Source organism: Gallus gallus, chromosome 7 (genome assembly GCF_016699485.2).
Source record: "Gallus gallus isolate bGalGal1 chromosome 7, bGalGal1.mat.broiler.GRCg7b, whole genome shotgun sequence".
Taxonomy (NCBI): Eukaryota; Metazoa; Chordata; class Aves; order Galliformes; family Phasianidae; genus Gallus; species Gallus gallus.
In genome coordinates, this window is record NC_052538.1 from 35142442 (window position 1) to 35161201 (window position 18760).

Below are 18760 nucleotides of genomic sequence, written 5' to 3' on the forward strand. Positions count from 1 at the left end.
ATCCAGCACAACCTGCTTGCTGTGTACAATCCAGACACTATTTCTTGGTATGCTATTTCAAAAACAAGGATTACTAATATAATATTAACTAACCTCAGCCTAAAAGTTGCCCCAGAGCACATCTGGTATCTAGGCTTTCTTCTGAATGTCTGACTTGGCTACTTGCAGATACAATCTCCCATTCAGATCAGGAGCCCTGTTCCTACTTCCCTCTATAGGTCAACATCTGCTCATAGGCAGAGCAACCAGCAAGGCGTCCGATACTCTGTGTTAGAGGAAGAGTCGAGGTAGCATACTAGTTCTGTATATTTAAGATTAACATAAGAAATGGAGACATTATAAAAATAAAACAAATAGCAATCAGAAATTCTGTGTCCCCGGGTGTTGTTACCTGGTAAGATTTCTCACAGGGCTCAGTGCTGCACACAGCCTTAATGCTGGCGTGGGAAAAACATAAAACAAGTTCTTCCTTACCCATGAAGATGTATGGTTTGCATGAAAATGCCTTGTTAGATAATGCCTGGCACAGTGCACAGTCTGGTGTCAGGCTGCCTTCTGTTTCTGGTGCTGGTATTCTGTTTTGTGAATACAAATGCAAATCACTTGTTTCTGTGGCATTTGCAGGAAATCTACAAGGATGCAAATAGTCAGGTTCACACCTTGAGAAAAATGGTGAAGGAAAAAGAGGAAGCCATCCAACGACAGTCAACACTGGAGAAAAAGATTCATGAGCTGGAGAAGCAGGGGACCATTAAGATCCAGAAGAAAGGCGATGGTGACATCTCGATCCTTCCTGTTGCTCTGGCCTCTGGGATGGTGCCAGCAGGGGCAGAGGCTGCAGCTGGCACGTGTGTCACACCGGCTGCTGGAGTTGCATCTTCTGTACCACTGCCACCACCTCCACCACCATTACCAGCCTTAGCAGCAGCATCTGAGGCGGGTAAGGAGCATCGTGTCCCCCAGCCACAAGCTGGCTGTGATCTGGAGGTGATTTGTTAATTCTGGGGTCAGTCACAGTGGCCTTATGCTGAAAAAACGCCATCAGTTGTAGTTATGAGGTTGCAGACCATGTTTGTCTGATCTATTTCTGAGCTCTTAATTAGGCGTTGGAAAGTACTAACTTCCCTTGTGAGGGTGGTTTCCTCCCATGTTTGTACTCTGAGGTAATTCGGTGGAGGGTCCAACAAACACTTGGGCTGGTATAGTGCTTGGGTAGAGAGGTGCAGTGTGGGGGACAGAAAGGGTAGTGGGCCCCGCTGGGAGTTGTTTTGTGTCTGCTTGTGCCGTGTTGGTTCCTGTTCACTTCAGTACCCCTTCTCTCCTCTCCTTTCTACAGTGCAAAATGGCCCTGTGACAGTGCCAGTGCCACCTCCACCACCACCGCCTCCACCACCGCCTCCAGCGCCACCACTGCCAGGTCCTGCCTTGGACACGGCTCCTGCCGCCCCGCTGCCCCCGCCGCCCCCGCCGTCAGCACCCCCCCTGCCCGGCACCGCCTCTCCCACTGTGGTTTTCAACTCAGGGCTTGCAGGTAAAGCACCCGTGTGTCTGCCCGGCATGTGGAGTGTAGACTGGGGGGGGCAGTATGCAGAGGTGGGCCTTCTTTTCTCTTAGTCCCCTAGGTAATACGCTTCATCTCTATCTGTTGTTATACTTAGAGGGGTTTGTGAAAGGAAAGATGATTAATCAATTAAACAGATCTGGTTTGATCTGTAGGAGAGAGCTTCTTCAGTGAAACTGAAGCTGCTGCCAGAAATATTTTTCTAACGTGATCATTTTTGGCTTTAAATGAGCAAAAGTGCAGAACTTCATGGTTTTGATTTCTTCCCAGCGCACGGTGAAGAAAAATCTGTGCAAAAGACTAGTAAACTTTTTGTAATGTTTTGGAAGGAGGGAAAATTTCCTGCCCATCTTTAATCACGTTTTTATGTGCTCTCTATCCTATGCCAAGCATCCCATGCAGCAAATGGCTGTTAATTGGTATCACACTCCTCCCACTCCAGGAAATCTCGAGAGCACGTTATGATTTCAGAAAGAGAGACTGAGGAGCTTTTACTCTCCCCAGTGGGTTTTGCAGAGCAGCACAGTGGTTCTGCAGCATGCAGAGCTCATTGGCACCATGGCTGGGGCAGCAAAGCAGAAAGCTGGCAGGCAGGTGTGCCCTTCTGCCTGGTTGTGCTGCACTTTGCTGTGCTGATGGGCTGGGAGGGATCCATGGAGGGGATGGCATCACCATACCTGTGGTCGGAGCTGTGTTCTGCCTTGCTGCTTTTCAACCTGAGGCTGCTGGCTTGATTTTTTTTTTTTTTTTGTTATGTCCTTTACCACGTGCTGCGGGGAGAGGTTTTATCAGAGCAGTTTACAGTGCCCCTCTGGTTTTTGCTGCCAGCTTTGTGCCTGGCCTGAGGTGCTGGGGCGGTATGTCAGGCTGCAGAATGTTTAAAACCCAACTGAGTATCCAGAAGGTTCCCCAGTTATGTATGCAGAGGCCGATGGTGGGGGGTGTTTGATGTGGCTGTGGTAGAGGTGGGACATGTCCACAGGCAGGCAGGGTGGGCATTTTGTAGTGGGTTAGAACTGAAAGGAAAGGTGAAAGCGCCTTTTCTTGATTAAACCGGTTGCATAGCAAGTAATGTTTCTCAGGGCAGGACCCTTCTGGGCTGGGGGGAAATGGGTGCAGCAATAAATCCTGCTGTTCTGACCACTGCTAACATATTTTTCTCCGTTCTTTCTGCTTCCTGCTAAGACGGGCCGATCAAGCTCTTCTGTAGGTTGCTTTCTGCTAAGTATTTAACTACCTTCTCCCCTTCCCTCTGTCCTGCTTTGCTGTGCCCTATGTGTGCCCGTGACTGTGTGTGTCAGTCCAGGAGGTGGCGGGAGGGCCGAGGAGGGTGCAGAGGGGTTGCTGGACACAAGGCATGTGTTAGCTTTGGGTTTGCTGCCAGCCAGCAGGATTTGGCCTTCCTAGGCCCTGATCCAGCAAAGCACTTCAGCACGTAATTAAGATGTGGCTTCTTTTGGGCTGCCCTCCAGCCATGACCGTGTCCCCACTGCGCTGCCCTGAGCAGTGCAATGCTTAAGGACATCACCTTGCCAGCTGACAGCATGTCTTGGTAAGAGAGGAGATTTGGAAGGAAGAGATTTTGCAGGCATTTTGTTGAGCTGCAGTGAGAGCTGGCCCACGGGGCGTTTAGCTTCCTTTCCTGTCCTGAAATAACCCGGGAGCAGTTACTAATCTATTCTAATATATGCATGAGATGAAGATGTGTTTTTCATGGGTGTTTTAGCTTGGAAAGAAAGTCTTTGATTGTAGGAATTATTTAGGCTTAAACACATTCATTGTACAAAGAGTAAAACCCTTTGGTTTTAGATGAGCAGAAGTTGATGATGTGTTCATGTCTTCCAGTTGGATAAATATATTTCTCAAAATATTCAGACTTTCAAGCTGAATACTGTGTATGTTCCCTGTTACTCACAGACATTTGTTTTGAGCAAATTCTCTTGCTGGGAATTTATTCTTTGCAGCATCCTTGCAAAAGGAGCATGACTTGGAATGTACATGGACACACAGCTTGACTGTTGCTTTAGAAGTGGTAAGACAAAGCAAGAGAGGTGTTTTCAGCATTCACCTGGTTCTGGTGCACAGCAGGAGGCTGTGCCCTGAGACTGGTGGTCTGTCATGGCAAAAACATGCAGCATTGGTAGGGGAAAGTAAAACAGTTATTTGCTCAAGTGCTTTGCAGACTGGGAAAGCGTCTTCTGAAATCAAGGAGAAAATAATCTATCATCTCTATCTATCTATCTAGCATCAAATAGTTAGCAGGGTGCCCCTGCTATGAATGCAGGGTAGGCAGCAGTCAGGACTTCCTTGGAGCAAGCACTGGATTGAACTGAGTCAAACAAAACCGTCCCCACCTTGGGGATGTGAACCTGCTGTGGGGTGCAGCGAGCCCAGAGCTGGGTGGGAGGGTCGGGACATGGAGCATGGTGCTGCTCACCCTGCCTGGCCCTGCTCACAGGGAAGGGGCTCTTTTCTCCAGCACTGGAGATGAAGGACTGGGGCTTCTGGTTCCTGTTTGCAGTTTGGAAAGAAATGGTTTCTTTACTATAATTCTGGAGTGACACATTGGTCGATCACTGTAATGAAGATCCTGAATTTGCAGCAACTAACAGCCATGTGTTTTCATCAGCATACAAAGAATTGAGCACTGAATTACCAAAAACATTTGTGTGCCCTCCAGATCTGTTAGGAACAGGAATGAAGTTGTTTTCTTTGCTCTGATGTTACTTTTTGGACTGTGTTCACTGATAAATGAGAGTAGTTTCTCTTTGTAGGTTACTGAAACACTAATTCTGCATGATGATGAAACCCATTATTTAAACCTTGTGAAAGTTCATGTGTGCTGCAACCCCTTGTTTTGGCTTTCAAAGACAGCCCTGACCCCTCTGAAAGAGCACTGCCGCACTGCAGCAGTGGAACCTTGGGAAAGGAGCTTTTTTCCTTCTTGTCACCTATTCTGGGTTGAATTTTGTGATGCATCTGCTGCCAGTGACACATCCTTCCTCCACATCAGTGATGGAGATGTGTCCTCAGCTGACAGTTCTAGCTGTTGCTAAAGGCTGAGGCCACCATGCCTTCAGTGATGTGGATGGTACTGCTTGCTGTGCTGCCCTTAGCAGCTGGGTTTGGGCTGCATGTGCTCAAGCAGCCCTACACTGTGCATAGCCATGCACCAGCTCGCGCTGAGGTGGGCTCTGCAGCCAGCAGGACAGGGTTAAATTTGGCTGCTCCATCCATTTTCTTCAGTGTTTAAAAATAGCATGGGCTTTTAAAGCAGCCCAGACAACATGGGGCAATAAAAGTAATAACACATTTCCTTTTGTGTAGTTTTCACAGCCTCTGGCGTTCAGTCCCATTCTGCAGGCGCTGGCCCTGAAGCAGCCAGAGGGTTGGATAAAAGCCTCTCTGCACTGCCTGCTTGTCAAGGCAGCAGGATCTTTTCAGGCTTCTCAGGGTGATCATTTGGCTATGGCCAGTTCTTCCTCCAGTGCTGGAATGCCAACTCCAGAGGCCACGGTCTGGGCACATGGGGTGTTTTTCAGTTGCTGAGGAGTTGATAATTTCCTTTCCTCCGCTGTCTTTAGCTGTGAAAATCAAGAAGCCAATCAAGACCAAGTTCCGCATGCCAGTGTTCAACTGGGTCGCCCTCAAACCCAACCAGATCAACGGGACGGTCTTCAACGAAATAGACGACGAAAGGATCCTGGAGGTACGAGCAGTGCTTGCTGCCTTCTGCTCCCATGTCTGTCCACAAATCAATATTGGCCTTTGCAGAGATATACTCTAGCCAACAGCCAGGGGTTGGGTTGGTGTGTGGCGGTGTACCAAGGAAAGAGGCCTAAAGCAGCCCAGAGCAGGGCTGAGCACTCAGGTGCTGCGTGGTCCCTGTGCTATGATGTGGATGCACGTGGCTGGATAAAGTCTGAGTGCCAACATGAATGTTTGCCTGAACTTCTGAACACGCATAGAGCTGTTGGGGCTGGAGGCCTAATTTCCTGATTACTGACTCAGGAGTGCGTGTTTACTACACTGTGCAACCCCTGCCTGAAGTTCTCTGCTGTAGCCACAGCAGCCACAGGGTCTTATTGCAGTTCTGGTATGATGCTGGGCAGTGTGGGATTTAATACTTGCCGTGGGAGGGATAAATCACTTTCTTTCCTTTTTAGGATTTAAATGTGGATGAATTTGAAGAAATATTCAAAACAAAAGCCCAAGGTCCAGCCATTGATCTTACATCAAGCAAGCAAAAAATAACTCAGAAAGGGTCGAACAAAGTCACGTTACTGGATGCAAACAGAGCCAAAAATCTTGCCATCACTTTAAGGAAAGCTGGAAAGACGGCGGATGAAATATGCAAAGCTATTCACGTGTAAGTAAAACACTTGTCAGCAAAGAAATCATATTTGAGATTTACTGTGGTTTTTGGTAAGTGGAATGACTTTGAATTGGCAGTTGATGTAAATGTTTTTGCATCTGGAAAAAATCCATCAGTAAGGATGGAACCAATCTGAATTCCCACAAATCGGATTCCCTTGTACTACAGTATGTTAACTTGCAGTTTTGTGTCGCTCTATCACTGTATGGCCTCAACAAATTAACACATATTTCATTAAAGAAGCTAATTCATGTTCACCCACAGTATGCCATTGCATACTGAATTTCTCATTTGATGTACGTGGTATTTTATGTTCTAATGGACACTCCAAAGGCGGAGTATCAGGAAGAGGCAACCCTTGCAGCTTGCTCCACAAAGCACAAGTTGAGTCCAAGTACACTGGAAGCATTTTGCATGCAGTGAGGTTTATGTAATCTCCCCACACTGTGCCAAACCCAAATGTGATACAGGTGTGTCAGAGCATAACTGCAGCATAGGGTTCTGCCATGCCCCATCCTGTAGGGTACAGACCCGGCCTCCCAGCTCCAGCCCTCCAGCTGTGCCTGCTCCTTCTTTGAAAACAGAATCAAGGTGCCAAGCAGCATTCACATCAGCACTTGCTTTCTGTGCAGAGACAGCACAGACACGTGTTAACATCTTTATGTACATACAGCTTCATGGGCAGGATTGTGCCCATGGCTCTGGGACACCCCCAGGGATGGTGCCCCCCCCACTCCCTGGGCAGCTGTGTCACTGTCTGACTGCTCTTTGGAGAAGGAATCGTTCCTGTTATCCAGCCTTAGCCTCCCCTGGCACAACATGAGGCCATCACCTCTTGTCCTTTCACATAGGTTTGACCTGAAAACGCTGCCTGTGGATTTTGTTGAGTGCCTCATGAGGTTCCTGCCCACCGAGAACGAGGTGAAGGTGCTGCGGCTCTACGAGCGGGAGAGGAAACCCATTGAGAACCTGTCTGATGAAGACCGGTTCATGATGCAGTTCAGCAAGATCGAGAGGCTGATGCAGAAGATGACCATTATGGCATTCATAGGCAACTTTGCTGAGAGCATCCAGATGCTGACCCCGGTGAGTGGCACACAGCCCCTGGAGATGTGTTAGCCATTGGGGAATGGTGTCTGGGTGTTCAGCCCTCCTGTGGGAGCTGCTCTGTGTGGTGCAAGTCAGGCTTGCAGGGCACAGTGCAGCCAGGTGCTGGCATGGGACTGCCAGTGCAGGTTGTAGAGATCTTAATTTTCCTGAAACAGTGATGGTTTGAGTGTCATGGAGTCATTCTGAGTTCTCACAGAGGCAGAATGAGAAACAACTGCATGAATGAAAAAGTGTTTTTCTAGATATATTTTCCTCTAACAGTGACTCAGAGATCCCAGGCACTGTTTCTATGGCAGCTTGTACCCTGGGCTGCTCCACATCATCCTATTTCTTTACCCTGTAGAAGTTTAAAACCAGTTTAAATGAAAATCTATTTGTTTGTACCGTCAGGGAAAATTACTTTCAGTGCTGGTCTGAGGGCTCTTTGAAGTGTGTCCCATGTATCTTTCACAGTCATATGGGCTGAAATATAAATACAGCTTTCCTCAACCACATCTGAGTGTTAGAAATCTGCAGTGCAAATTAATTTTTTGAACTCCTGACATGCCAGGGCAGGATAGCATTCATGCTGGGGCGCACTGCATTGAAAACAAGTTGGTTTTTTTGTTGTTTTTTTTTAAGAGTGGAAGTGTTTTGAATTTAATTTACTTTTGGGTTTGTTGTGCATTAACCAAAAATCTCCCTGTGTTTACTTGCAGCAACTTCATGCCATTATAGCTGCATCTGTCTCAATAAAGTCGTCTCAGAAGCTTAAGAAAATACTGGAGGTACATCTGATTTTTGCTTGTGCTCAACTGCTCACCACTGCACCCCCTTATGTGTACTAAAAGTGCATGTGGATGCTTGCATACGGACTGTCACAGGTTTCTGAACCATTGTGCATTTGCCCTGAAAATTCACTCTCTGCTCTGTTTTGCTCTGGCAGATAATCTTGGCTCTTGGTAACTACATGAACAGCAGTAAGCGAGGAGCAGTGTATGGATTTAAGCTACAGAGTCTAGACCTGGTGAGTAAACCACAGGCAATGAGGGGACACGAGCTGAAATGCATTTCTTGTAAATGCAGGGTGGCTGCTGGCTGCTTGGGGCTCATCAGTGCTTCCCAGCCAGTAAAGGCAGAGGCAGAAGAGTGTGCAGGTCAGGAAAGGCGCTTCCCTGCGCTCTGTATGAAATTACCCTTACCAGCATTTTGGTGGCCCCTCAGGAGAAGGCCACAAATGCTCAGACCACTGTGAACACTTATGTGGGCCTTCACAGTTGTCTCTGTCAGATGAAGAAACATTCTGGAAAAACAAACACCCCTTCAATCAGTTTGTTTGGCGTCCGCTGCACCTTAACCCAGCAATCTCATTGCTTTTTTCTCCCCAGCTCTTAGAAACAAAGTCAACAGACCGAAAACAAACTCTGCTGCACTATATTTCTAATGTTGTCAAGGAGAAGTACCAGCACGTATCCCTCTTTTACAATGAACTTCATTACGTGGAGAAGGCTGCTGCAGGTACTGTAACCACGGCTGTGTCCTTAGTGCACCCACTGGGCTCTCAGTGCTTTCCCACTTTGACCATCCTAAGAATAAAAGCAGGTGGTTTCAGCATTGTCTAGCAGTGTGGTAGCAGAGCCAACTTAGGGAAGGACCCTTGGTGCCAGCAGGTTGCCTGGCCTAGCACACACACCAGGGATTGGTGCTGTCAGCATCACAGAAGTGACCTCCCATGTTTGGTGAGGGGCAGTGGCAGCCACTGCTGTGGTTGGGGGCACTTTATAGTGGGGAGCTGCTCATGCTGGGGGTTGGGTGCTTGCACAGCAGAAGCGATTCAACAGTTTTGTTTTATTTCCTAGTGTCTCTAGAAAACGTCCTCTTGGATGTGAAGGAGCTCCAGAGAGGCTTGGATCTGACAAAGCGTGAGTACACCATGCATGACCACAACACGATGCTGAAGGAGTTCATTCAGAACAATGAAGGAAAGCTGAAGAAACTGCAGGATGATGCCAAAATTGCCCAGGTATTTCTTAATTCTTGGGGTCTGAATGACTTGGAGAAGCAGAGCACGCTCTGTGCATACATGGAGTGTTTTCTGCTGACACTGAGTTACTGTGCAGGGAGGTTTGGGTGAAGAGGCACAGAGTCTCCATGGTTCTCCTTTGTTCCAATGTGAATGTATAAAATGTGCATTATTTGTGAGATGAGGAATTATTAGTCTGTCACAGTGTATAAAAAATATTTCCCATGATGTTACATGCATTCTTACCATTTGTTTTTTCTCCTTTGTGGTGAGGCCAGCCTTAGGTTATTTGCTTGTGCTGGTGTTTTCCTAGTGGTTCTTGTAGCTGCAGATATGTCTTACCTCCATGAGCTTGGTGACAGCCCTACACATGTTCTTGACAAACTGTCTGGTACAAGCTCTGCTGCTCACTTATGGCAGGTGCTTGTTTTTATATACGCTGCAGGGAGGAGGAGGTGCAGTTCTGTGTTTGCTCCTGTCCCCGTGCTAGGGGTAGGTGTGCTGGTGCCAGCCGGGGTTCCCACTCAGAAGAAATGTCCACCCTTTACACTGAGTTCTGTGGTAATGGCTAGTGAGCATATCTTGAAGTATGTGTGCTTTTTGTAGGATGCCTTTGATGATGCTGTGAAGTATTTTGGGGAGAATCCGAAGACAACACCCCCCTCAGTTTTCTTCCCAGTGTTTGTCCGATTTGTGAAGGCCTATAAGGTAAGCAGGAGCATCCTCCCTTTCTCTTCTGTCGTTCTCAGCGTTGTTTGCCATCTGCTGTCTCAAGGTTCCCAACAGCACAGCTTGTAGCTCCCCCTAGCTTCGATTCAATGTGAACACAGCAGCACCAGCCCAGGGCTGCACAAATAGTTGGTTTGGGATTATTTTCAGGGCTGAAAGGCAGCACAGGTGTCTGAAACGTCAGAGGAGTCCTCAGAAACGGAATGTCTGTGAGGTTAAAGTTCTCACCTTCAACCCTGACTGTGTCCTTTGGGATCAGGGTGGGGGGCTCTGTGTGACCTGGGAGGTCTCTCCCAGCTCACTCATTTCAGACTTTGTTTAGCTGAATTGCTGCACTCTCAGTTTGCCTCCTTGGAAGGTCCTGTGGTAGCAAATACCAGTCTAGTTCATTTGTAACATTCAGTTTCCTTGTAGTGATTTGAAGCTGTAACTTGTTGGGTCTTTTTGTGTGTGTGTGTGATAAATAGCAAGCAGAAGAAGAGAACGAGTTGAGAAAAAAGCAGGAACAGGCCTTAATGGAAAAACTTATGGAACAGGAAGCGATGATGGAGCAGCAGGACCAAAAGGTACGGAGCAGACAGGTGTTACAGGTGGGATGTGTTCATCTGTTTTTCCTCACAGCTCGAAACCTGCAGCTCTGTGTAGAGCTTGAGTTGCCCAGACTTAGAGCTGCTCAGAAATGCGGTCTCTGGAAGTTTTCTCCTTTTGTGGGGAAAGCTAAACTAGACTGAAAGAACCCAATGTGTAGTAATTCAGCTTTGAAGGTTGCAAAATTCAGAAAGCTAAACAGACAAAAATGTGTCACCTAGGCCGTGTTGCTGTTGGCCACACTATTTTCCTGCTTTGGCTTTTTACCTGTCTAAAATCCTATCTGCATTCATTGTGCAGAGCCCCCTGTTGCTTGCAGGGATCTCCAGATCTTTCCCTGTTTGAGCATGCCAGCATGAGTCTGCCCCTGTTACCACTCGATAGGAATTTTCTGATCTTTTCTTTTTTTTCCTGAGCAAATGCTTTAGATGTGCTGGAGCTTTTCCACAGCTCCAGTGGCCGTTGTGTTGACTGAAGCTGCTTCGTGCAGCTCCCATGCTTAACAGGTGCCCTTAACCCCAGCCAGGCATTTTCCATTGGGTGGAAAGCCTGTTCTCCTCCTTCACTTAATACTGCTTGAAGGAGAAGACTTGGAGTCTTGGTTCCAAGTGAGGAGAAAGTTTAGGATTGAACTGCAAACCTAAGAAAGGGAAGCACCAGGTTAGCTTGTAACTCTAGCCATCACCCCCAGGACCTGAGCTCACCATGCTTTCCTTGCAAAACTGGGCAGAGAGTTGGCAGATACTGGTGTTGATTCCTGCAGGTGGGGTCTCCTGGTCTTTCAGACAGAGTAACCAAAGCAAAGATCCTTACAAATCCTTACAAATCCTCTCTTTTTTGGTTTCAGTCTCCTTCTCATAAAACAAAGAGGCAGCAGCAGGAGCTAATTGCAGAGCTCAGGAGGCGGCAGGTCAAGGATAACAGGCATGTGTACGAAGGGAAGGATGGTGCTATTGAAGATATTATAACAGGTAAAGCCCTTTTGTTCCATAACCTCAGAGGCCCTTTCACGAAGGTTAAAAATGTGTATCTGCCTAATAGCTATTGTTTGTGCGTTATGTGATTCTTGTAGAGCTGCTGGAGCACAGCGTAGGAGATTGTTTACATGATGTGAATCAATTATAGAAGGCTTTGCTAAGGGAACAGACAAAGCCCAGTAACCTCCTTTTGCGTGTTCACTGTCAGTGCTGCCCGTGTTTGTCGCAAGCACAGACCTTGGGCACGTGCTGTTTCTGACCTCTTCTCTTTCAGCATGTTGGGACATACTTGGTCTCTGATCTCTAGAGTAGGCAGCTCAGATCTCAGCAGATATTTGGTGGGGATGTGCATGCCGTGCAGATCTTTCCCAGAAATCTTTACTTTCCCATAACTGGAATGAATGACAGATGTTTAACATTATTAAGAGCCTGCGTTTTCATTAAAATGTACTAGCAGTAATTGCACCACAGTATCACACACTTACAGGAAACCATTTAGTCAAACCTGAATGATGGATGGCCCTAAGCAGCTTCTGGTTTCACTGCTTTTCAGTTTGGCAGAAGTCTGCCCTGATCACCACTGTAGGGCTGCAGGGAGGGGTGCAGAACCCACTGTCAGTGCTAGAGAAGCAGGGACGTTGTGTGCTGCTAAAGCTGTCTTCTGAGTCGTGCTGTGCTCAGCAGTCAGCTCCTTTTGCCACTGCTCTGGTTGCAGTGCCTGGATTTTAGTGCGTGTCTTCACCTGTGATGTGGAAGGAGCAAGGCACTTTGATAGCTGTACAGTAATAGAGTTCTGTTGCACAGAAAGTCAACAAAACAATCTTTGGGCAGGATGGCCTTGGCTGCTTCTCCCAAATGTTTGTCATATTGTTTCTTCCCTCTGGGAGGAGGAGGAGAGCTGCTTTACCTCTCAGTGAGGAATTTTTGCCCAGCTACATGAGAGGGTTGGAATGCTCTTGGAGAAGCTTTCACAACTCTTTCTAACGTTTGATTAAGAGATTCCTAAGATAATATTCTCCATGTAAGAGGCAGACTTGCTGTAATACCTAATCACTTCTGCGTCTGCATCTCCTTTGGGCTCCTGGAAGCTGGTGTAGTTAGTGAAGTGGCTCTCCTGCTCTGTGGGAGAAACAGATGGTGCAAATGATGCCAGCCTGCTTGCAGCCCTGTGCCAGTGTGCCAGGCTCAGCCAACCTGACCATCCCCTGTGGTGCCCAGCCCTTCCAGCTATGGGGTGCCCCGGGGCCTCGGGCCATGCAGTAACACATGAGGCACAGAATGTCAGGTTGAACTGAGGTCACTTGGATGCAGCCTGTGACAGCTCGTGCAGTGGCATGGAAATAATCAGAGGTGTCACTTGACACTGGCTAGTGCCTGGTCAGGTGTGTGGGGAGGCCCTGCTGGCTGGGACAGGATGGGATGCCGTCTGAAGCCATGCTCTTCCGAGCCATAGCCTTAACCTTTAGCAACAGCCTTTCAAAGCCAGAAACAGATAGGTAGTGACTTAAAACTGCCTCCTTACCAAATCCTCCTGCACTGCAGTGTCATGAGTTGGTTGGAACGTGCATAGCTGTTCCCGGTTGTCCTTAACCACGCGCTAACCGTGTACTAATGCCATCGATCTGTGCTTCTCACTGCTCTGTTTGTTTGGCTGTTATTCCCATGCAGTGCTGAAGACTGTGCCCTTTACAGCTCGAACCGCCAAGCGGGGCTCTCGGTTTTTCTGCGAACCTGTTCTCACTGAGGAATTCCATTACTAAACTATTCCTCTTTCACATCTGATGCTCTTAGACAAAAAAAGGTTGCTGTAGATTTTTTGACACTTCTCCATTTGTACGGACCTCAGCCAGGATGGTGTGAATGTTGAGTGTTTAGCAGTGTCCGGCGTCCGTCTGAAGTCGTATCGATGTCACCTTCGTTGCATGCGTTGTGTTTCAGTAACGTTTTATTTCATCCCATCGAATTTGTGTTGGATGCTTTTGGCCATCCTCGCGTTTCAGAGGCATTGCTAACCCTCGTGACAAGTGCCATAGAACAGCAAGTGGTGGAAGTCACAGTAGATTCGGTGCCGGCTCCATGGGACGGACAAGGCTTAGGCCGAACACAGTCGTACTGTGACAGTTCACTTGGCTTTTCTATGTCATCTCTGCTGGCTGCAGATCTTTCTCTGTATTCAAATGTACCTGAATAGTCTGCATGTAATAACTGAGCTGTAAGCCAGAGGGAACTGTCTGCATGGCTTTGGTGGGACCTCCTTGGGCTTTGCTTTCTGGTCTGGAAGGGTTATCTGTGGTAACGTGTCCCTTCTGTGAGGAGCATCGTTTCGGCCTGTCTAACCTGCATGCTTGCATGTCAGACACAGAACAGAATCCATCTTCTCTCATTTGTTCACATCCACGTTTAACTTCTTCAGTTCCATGCCAACTTTTATCGAAATAAAACCAGCAGCGTTAATTGAGCATTAACCAATTCTCATGGAGGCCGGCGAGGTGCCGTGGGCTTTGTGACAGCGTGGGGTGAGAGCTGGGGGGGTGGGAGGCAGCAGGGCTGGGCTGTGCCAGCCCACAGCTATGGGCGCGGGGCAGAGCTTGGCATGGAACTGAGCACCGTACATCCTGTGGTGTGCAGTGTCAGGAGGGTGTGCTTAACCCCGCATGTCTCTTAACACTGTTGTCTTGAATTAAGGACGGATGGCTTAAGAAGACAACAGTGTTCATTTAGCAATATGTATTTTTATGAATGCTTCTAATAAAATTGCAAACTATAATCAGCTCAACGGTTATTTGCTCTTTCGAGTTAATTGCTGTATTATCTTCCTGGAGCCAATCTTCAAAGCAGCTTGGACTTTGGTTAGCGAGAGGGAAGGGTGGCCCTGTGTCCTTTCCTCTCCTCCTCTAACTTCTCATGGCCTCAGCCTCACCCCTCCTTTCGCTCTGCTGGCTAACACGCCTGCCATTTGTGAACGCTGAGTTGACTTGCTCTCCATTTTCCATCCCATTTTTTACTTAACCATCATTTTTTTTTTTTTTCTGTTTAGCCCTAAAGAAGAATAATATCACTAAATTTCCAAATGTTCACTCGAGGGTAAGGATTTCTTCTAGCACACCGGTGGTGGAGGATACACAGAGCTGGCAAGCATCACTTTTTACTTAGCTTCCTCCTCTCTCTGTATGCCTGAAGCCTGGCGGTAGCTGTGGCTAAACTCAGTGCTGGTGAGGGCCTGAAGGCAGCGGACATTCAGCCCATTGGTTCCCACCACTGTGTGGCAGGGGGTTGCCGAGCTGCTGGCTGGTCACCACCTTCCTGCTCTCTTGATTTTGGCCCTTTCTCTTCCAAGTTGAGCCCGAGGTAGGCAGCCTTGTCCCAGATAGTTTCAGCCAATAGATCCCTGGCTGTATCCCTGGCTGTGGCACCCAGCTCCTGCTGCCCGGTGCTCTGCGGGTGTGTGGTGCTGCAGCTGTGGGAGGGGCACCAGTGATGGACAATGAAGGCTGGGAGCACAGGGCAGCGTGGGTGACTTCTGCTGTGCTAAGAGCTGAGGAGTTGGGGAGTGGGGCTTAGAGCAAGCTGTAAGTCATCCAGGGAGTGCACGGGAGGGTTTCCCCACTGCAGCACCCATTTGTTTTCCCCAGAAAAAAGAAATTCTTCGTAAATTATGTGTAAGGTGCAGCAAGCATGCTGTGTAGCTCATCTCCATAGCACAAGAAGCCAAGCAATCACCTGTCCTCACCATGCTCTTAACACGGGCTTTGTTAAACTCCCACCGCTGGCTTTCTCCATTGTTGGCTCCATCGCATGCTCAGTACCGCCCTCCTCTCCCCCTCCCGGCCCCGGCAGCAGCCCAGCCCTGCACCCCTCGGGTGGCAGCCGTGGCTGCAGGCTTGCAGGCTGGGCGCAGGGGAATGCCTGCTTTTTCTCAGGACACCTTCTGATAGTTGAAAGGAGAATGGGCCACCTAGATGCATGCCTGTTTTGGTGAGCGCTTATCCCACTGTGTCCTGTGTTTCACATTCACCGAGTTCCATCCTGCATCAGAGAACTCGTTGGGCGCAGGGCGGCGAGGCCATGGCACTGCTGCCAGAGCCGTGCGGGTGCCCCATCCCTGGGGGTGCCCGAGGCCGTGGGGTGGAATTGGGTGATCCGTAAGGTCCCTTCCGACCCCGTCCCCTGCTTCCGTGTCTCTCACCGTAGGGATTTAGAGGCTACGCAAACAATGTTAGCGAATACGAGCTGCCCGCGGGTGGGCAGACACCCAGCCCAGCGGCACGGCTCCGTTAGTGCTCCCGGCACTCGGAGCGCACGCCAGCACTGCCTGCTGCTCGGTGTGTTGCCATAGGGCCCATCAGCCCCTGCTCCCGTTGCTACCCAAGCTGCTTTGACTGGCTTCCAGCAGGCCCACTCCCTGCAGTGCTGCGCGTGGCGGTGCTGAGCCGTGCGTGCTGACCGGCGCCGCTTTCCTCCCCGCAGATCTTCGAAACCAGCCGTACCGCCGGGCCGACGCGCTGAGGAGGAGCGTGCGGCGGCGCTTCGACGACCAGACCCTGCGCTCCGCCAACGGCACTGAGATCACCATGTGAGCTGAGGCCTCTGCGGAGCCGGGCTGCCAGCGGTGCCCCTCCCTGACCGCCTTGGGAACAGTACGGTTACCCCTACAGGGCTCAGACACCTAGAAATGCATAGGAACGTCAGCGATGGGCTCTCCGCTCAGCCGTAGCTAACAAGTGCCTAAAATGGAAGTACCTGCTCAAATTAATCAAAGCAATAGGACTTGATTTGATTGGGTATCTTTTGACACCGATACGTTATTCAGTATTTTTAACCAAAAAGTAAAGTACGTGTTGTTTTGGGGTGTTTAGTTGGGTTTGATTATATGAAAACTTAGCCATCGGTCTCCTGTTGGCCGGGCCTGGATCCCGACTGGTTGGAAAGAGGTAACTCTGGATGTGCTCTGCTGCTGGGCTTCTACATGCATTCCTGTCCTTGGCCGAGGGCTGACCTTGGCTTCAGCTGCACTTACTGGCTTTCTTTCTTTAAAAAGAAACAGAACATTTAAGGGCTTTCTGTACCTAGTAGGGAAGTAGCGACAAGAAGAGCTCCGTGCCTTGTTCCGCCATGCAGACTCCGTGCGCCGTAGCTGGACGTGGTAATGCAGTTCTGTGGTGAGATGTGTGGGCAGTGAGCCCTTGGTTTGCTGTCAGGGTGTGGGTTGGGCGGTGTGCGATGCGGGGCTGAGGCACGAGGGGTACGGGGGAAGCGGTGCGTTGCAAGTGCACAGCGTGGCAATGGCCGAGAGCGCATCTCCTGTTCTTCAGCTAGAGGCAACTTCCATCTAACAGTGTATTTATTAATTAGCACTAAGGTATTAACATCTCAGTAACCGGTATTAGGGTTCCGAGGACCATTACAGCTCAGTGCTAGCACAGAGATCGCTTCAGTGCCCCATACAGCCGCGGTTCCAGCTGCGCTGTGACCCCACAGCTCCCTTTGACAATCGAGCTCCAATTCAGTCCCAGGGCTCACGTGTTCATCAGCTGCCCTGCAAGGTCTGGTGTCACATTCCAACAGCTTCCAAAGGACGGAGCGGTGCCCTCTGCACCCCGCAGAGTCTGCAGTGCTGCCTGGAGCCGGCGGCCGTCCGGCCCAGAGGAGGAGTGGGGCTGCAGCTCTGTCTGTGCTTCCCGAGCTCGTTGTGCTCACAGCTTCCCCTCCTGGCATCGCCGCATCAATACGTTCATTGTAAAATTTATTGTATAGTATTTAACCACTGAGTTTCTTTTCTTTTATGTTGTGCTTCTGTGAACCACTGGTGAAGGTCCCATTTTCTCGGATAATGTGTAGTTATATGATAATCTGTTTTTAAATGTACAGATATTTTGCTACAAAATCGGTGCCGTTTTTTATGGTTTTTACACTTCTTTCACCCCCCCTTTAGCCTCTGGGTAATATTGTAAATATTGTTTAAAAAAGAAGAAAGCATCAGCCTGTGCTATACAATCCGAATGTTATTTTAACTTATAGTTTTTGTTTTTATATTTAACTAAATGGACAGCTGGGGGCTCAGTTGCCGCGTTGACCTCTGCTCACCCATTTACAGAGCGTTTCCTTCAGCAGCAGCCAGCCCTGCGCTCACAGCACCGCGTGCCCACGTGCTGCAGGGGACATGCCGCTGCTCCCTGCCCCGGGAGAGCGTTCAGTCGGGCCATCGCTTCGGTACAGCGGTGGGCGGAGGGCTCAGAGCCCCACTGCCTCATCCCTGTGCTCAGAGGTATTTTTCTTCTTACATTTAAGACGGAAATGATCGTTGGACTGGAACGGAACGCTGGCATGTTCTCTTTCATATTTTTCTAGTAATAGATCTGCTTCTTAGCAATATTAGAAGTGTTTTATAAAAGCAGTTCATGTTACTTTCCTGGTCTGTTCCTGGCATAAGAGCAAATAAACTATTTACACTACTACACTGTAATCCATCCTTCCCTTCTTTTTTAAGTGCCTTTTCTTCCCCTCCGATGGGGCCGTGCCCCATTGCTCAGCACTGCTAAGGACAGAGAGAAGCTCCGGCCCTGCAGCAGCCCTGCAGCGCAGCTCACCCCGGGCAGGAACCCCGCAGTGCCCCCAGCAGCAGTTCTGCAGTCAGTGCTCCGTGCAGAGAGAAGCAGTGGTGAGTATTCCCCCCTAAATATGCAAAAAGTCAACAGTGGAATATTGAAGTCCCAAACTTATAGAGACCAACGCTATTCCTGAGCTGCAATTCAGGTGTAATTGATAGGGTTTAACAATACAGCAGAACCGGGGGTGAGTCACCTGCTGCTGTCTGTCTGTCCATCTGTACATATTCCAGTCTTTCCATCCATCCATCAGTCTTTCTGTCCCTCTGTTCTTCTGTGTTTCTGTCCATCTTTTCATCCCTTTGTCCATCCATCTGTCCACCTGCCTTTGTTACTCTTTTTGTCTTAACACCCATCCATTCACCCATCCCTCCACACTGCTGTCCCTCTGCCCACCCATCTCTCTGTCTTTCCATCTGTCTTCCATTTTTCCGTCCCTTGGATGGCAGAAAGACGGGACAGACCTACAGAAAGACAGAGGGACAGACAGAAATCCAGACAGAAAAAGACAAAAAGAGAGAAGGACAGAGGGATGGACAGGTGAAGAGACAAATAGTGATGGATGGATGAAGAACAGGACAGAAAGGCAGGCAGACAGATGGACAGAGAGACAGACAACAACCAAAGCAAGCCCCCCGAACGCTGTCACAGCCTTTCAATTAAGTTCAGCTTCTCCTGCATTGGAGTTGTTTCATTTGAAGGTGCCATTTTTTGTACCTGAGCTGATTAAAAGGTAGGAAAAAACCCCCACAACCCAAACAATGGAAACCCCCCAGTGCTTTTTATTTAATGTGAAAATAAACGCTCCTTTCC

General features: G+C 48.9%; 1 protein-coding gene across 10 annotated transcripts in view; it reads left to right on the plus strand.

Annotated features, from left to right (window-relative positions):
• The window catches only part of FMNL2 (formin like 2), a 107548-nt gene extending 89751 nt beyond the window's left edge, over window positions 1-17797 (plus strand). For 2 of the 10 annotated variants that reach the window (XM_046944181.1, XM_040704420.2), the window contains exons 14-27: window positions 625-940; window positions 1337-1531; window positions 2747-2767; window positions 5146-5270; window positions 5728-5930; window positions 6788-7022; window positions 7745-7813; window positions 7972-8052; window positions 8414-8543; window positions 8885-9048; window positions 9655-9756; window positions 10245-10343; window positions 11213-11336; window positions 14380-15800. In XM_046944181.1, coding sequence (XP_046800137.1) covers window positions 625-940; window positions 1337-1531; window positions 2747-2767; window positions 5146-5270; window positions 5728-5930; window positions 6788-7022; window positions 7745-7813; window positions 7972-8052; window positions 8414-8543; window positions 8885-9048; window positions 9655-9756; window positions 10245-10343; window positions 11213-11336; window positions 14380-14495 — 1980 coding nt within the window. In that variant the 3' untranslated portion in view covers window positions 14496-15800. The other 8 variants (XM_040704424.2, XM_040704427.2, XM_040704426.2 and 5 more) reach the window with 8 other exon arrangements.
• The last annotated feature ends 963 nt before the right edge of the window (window positions 17798-18760 follow it).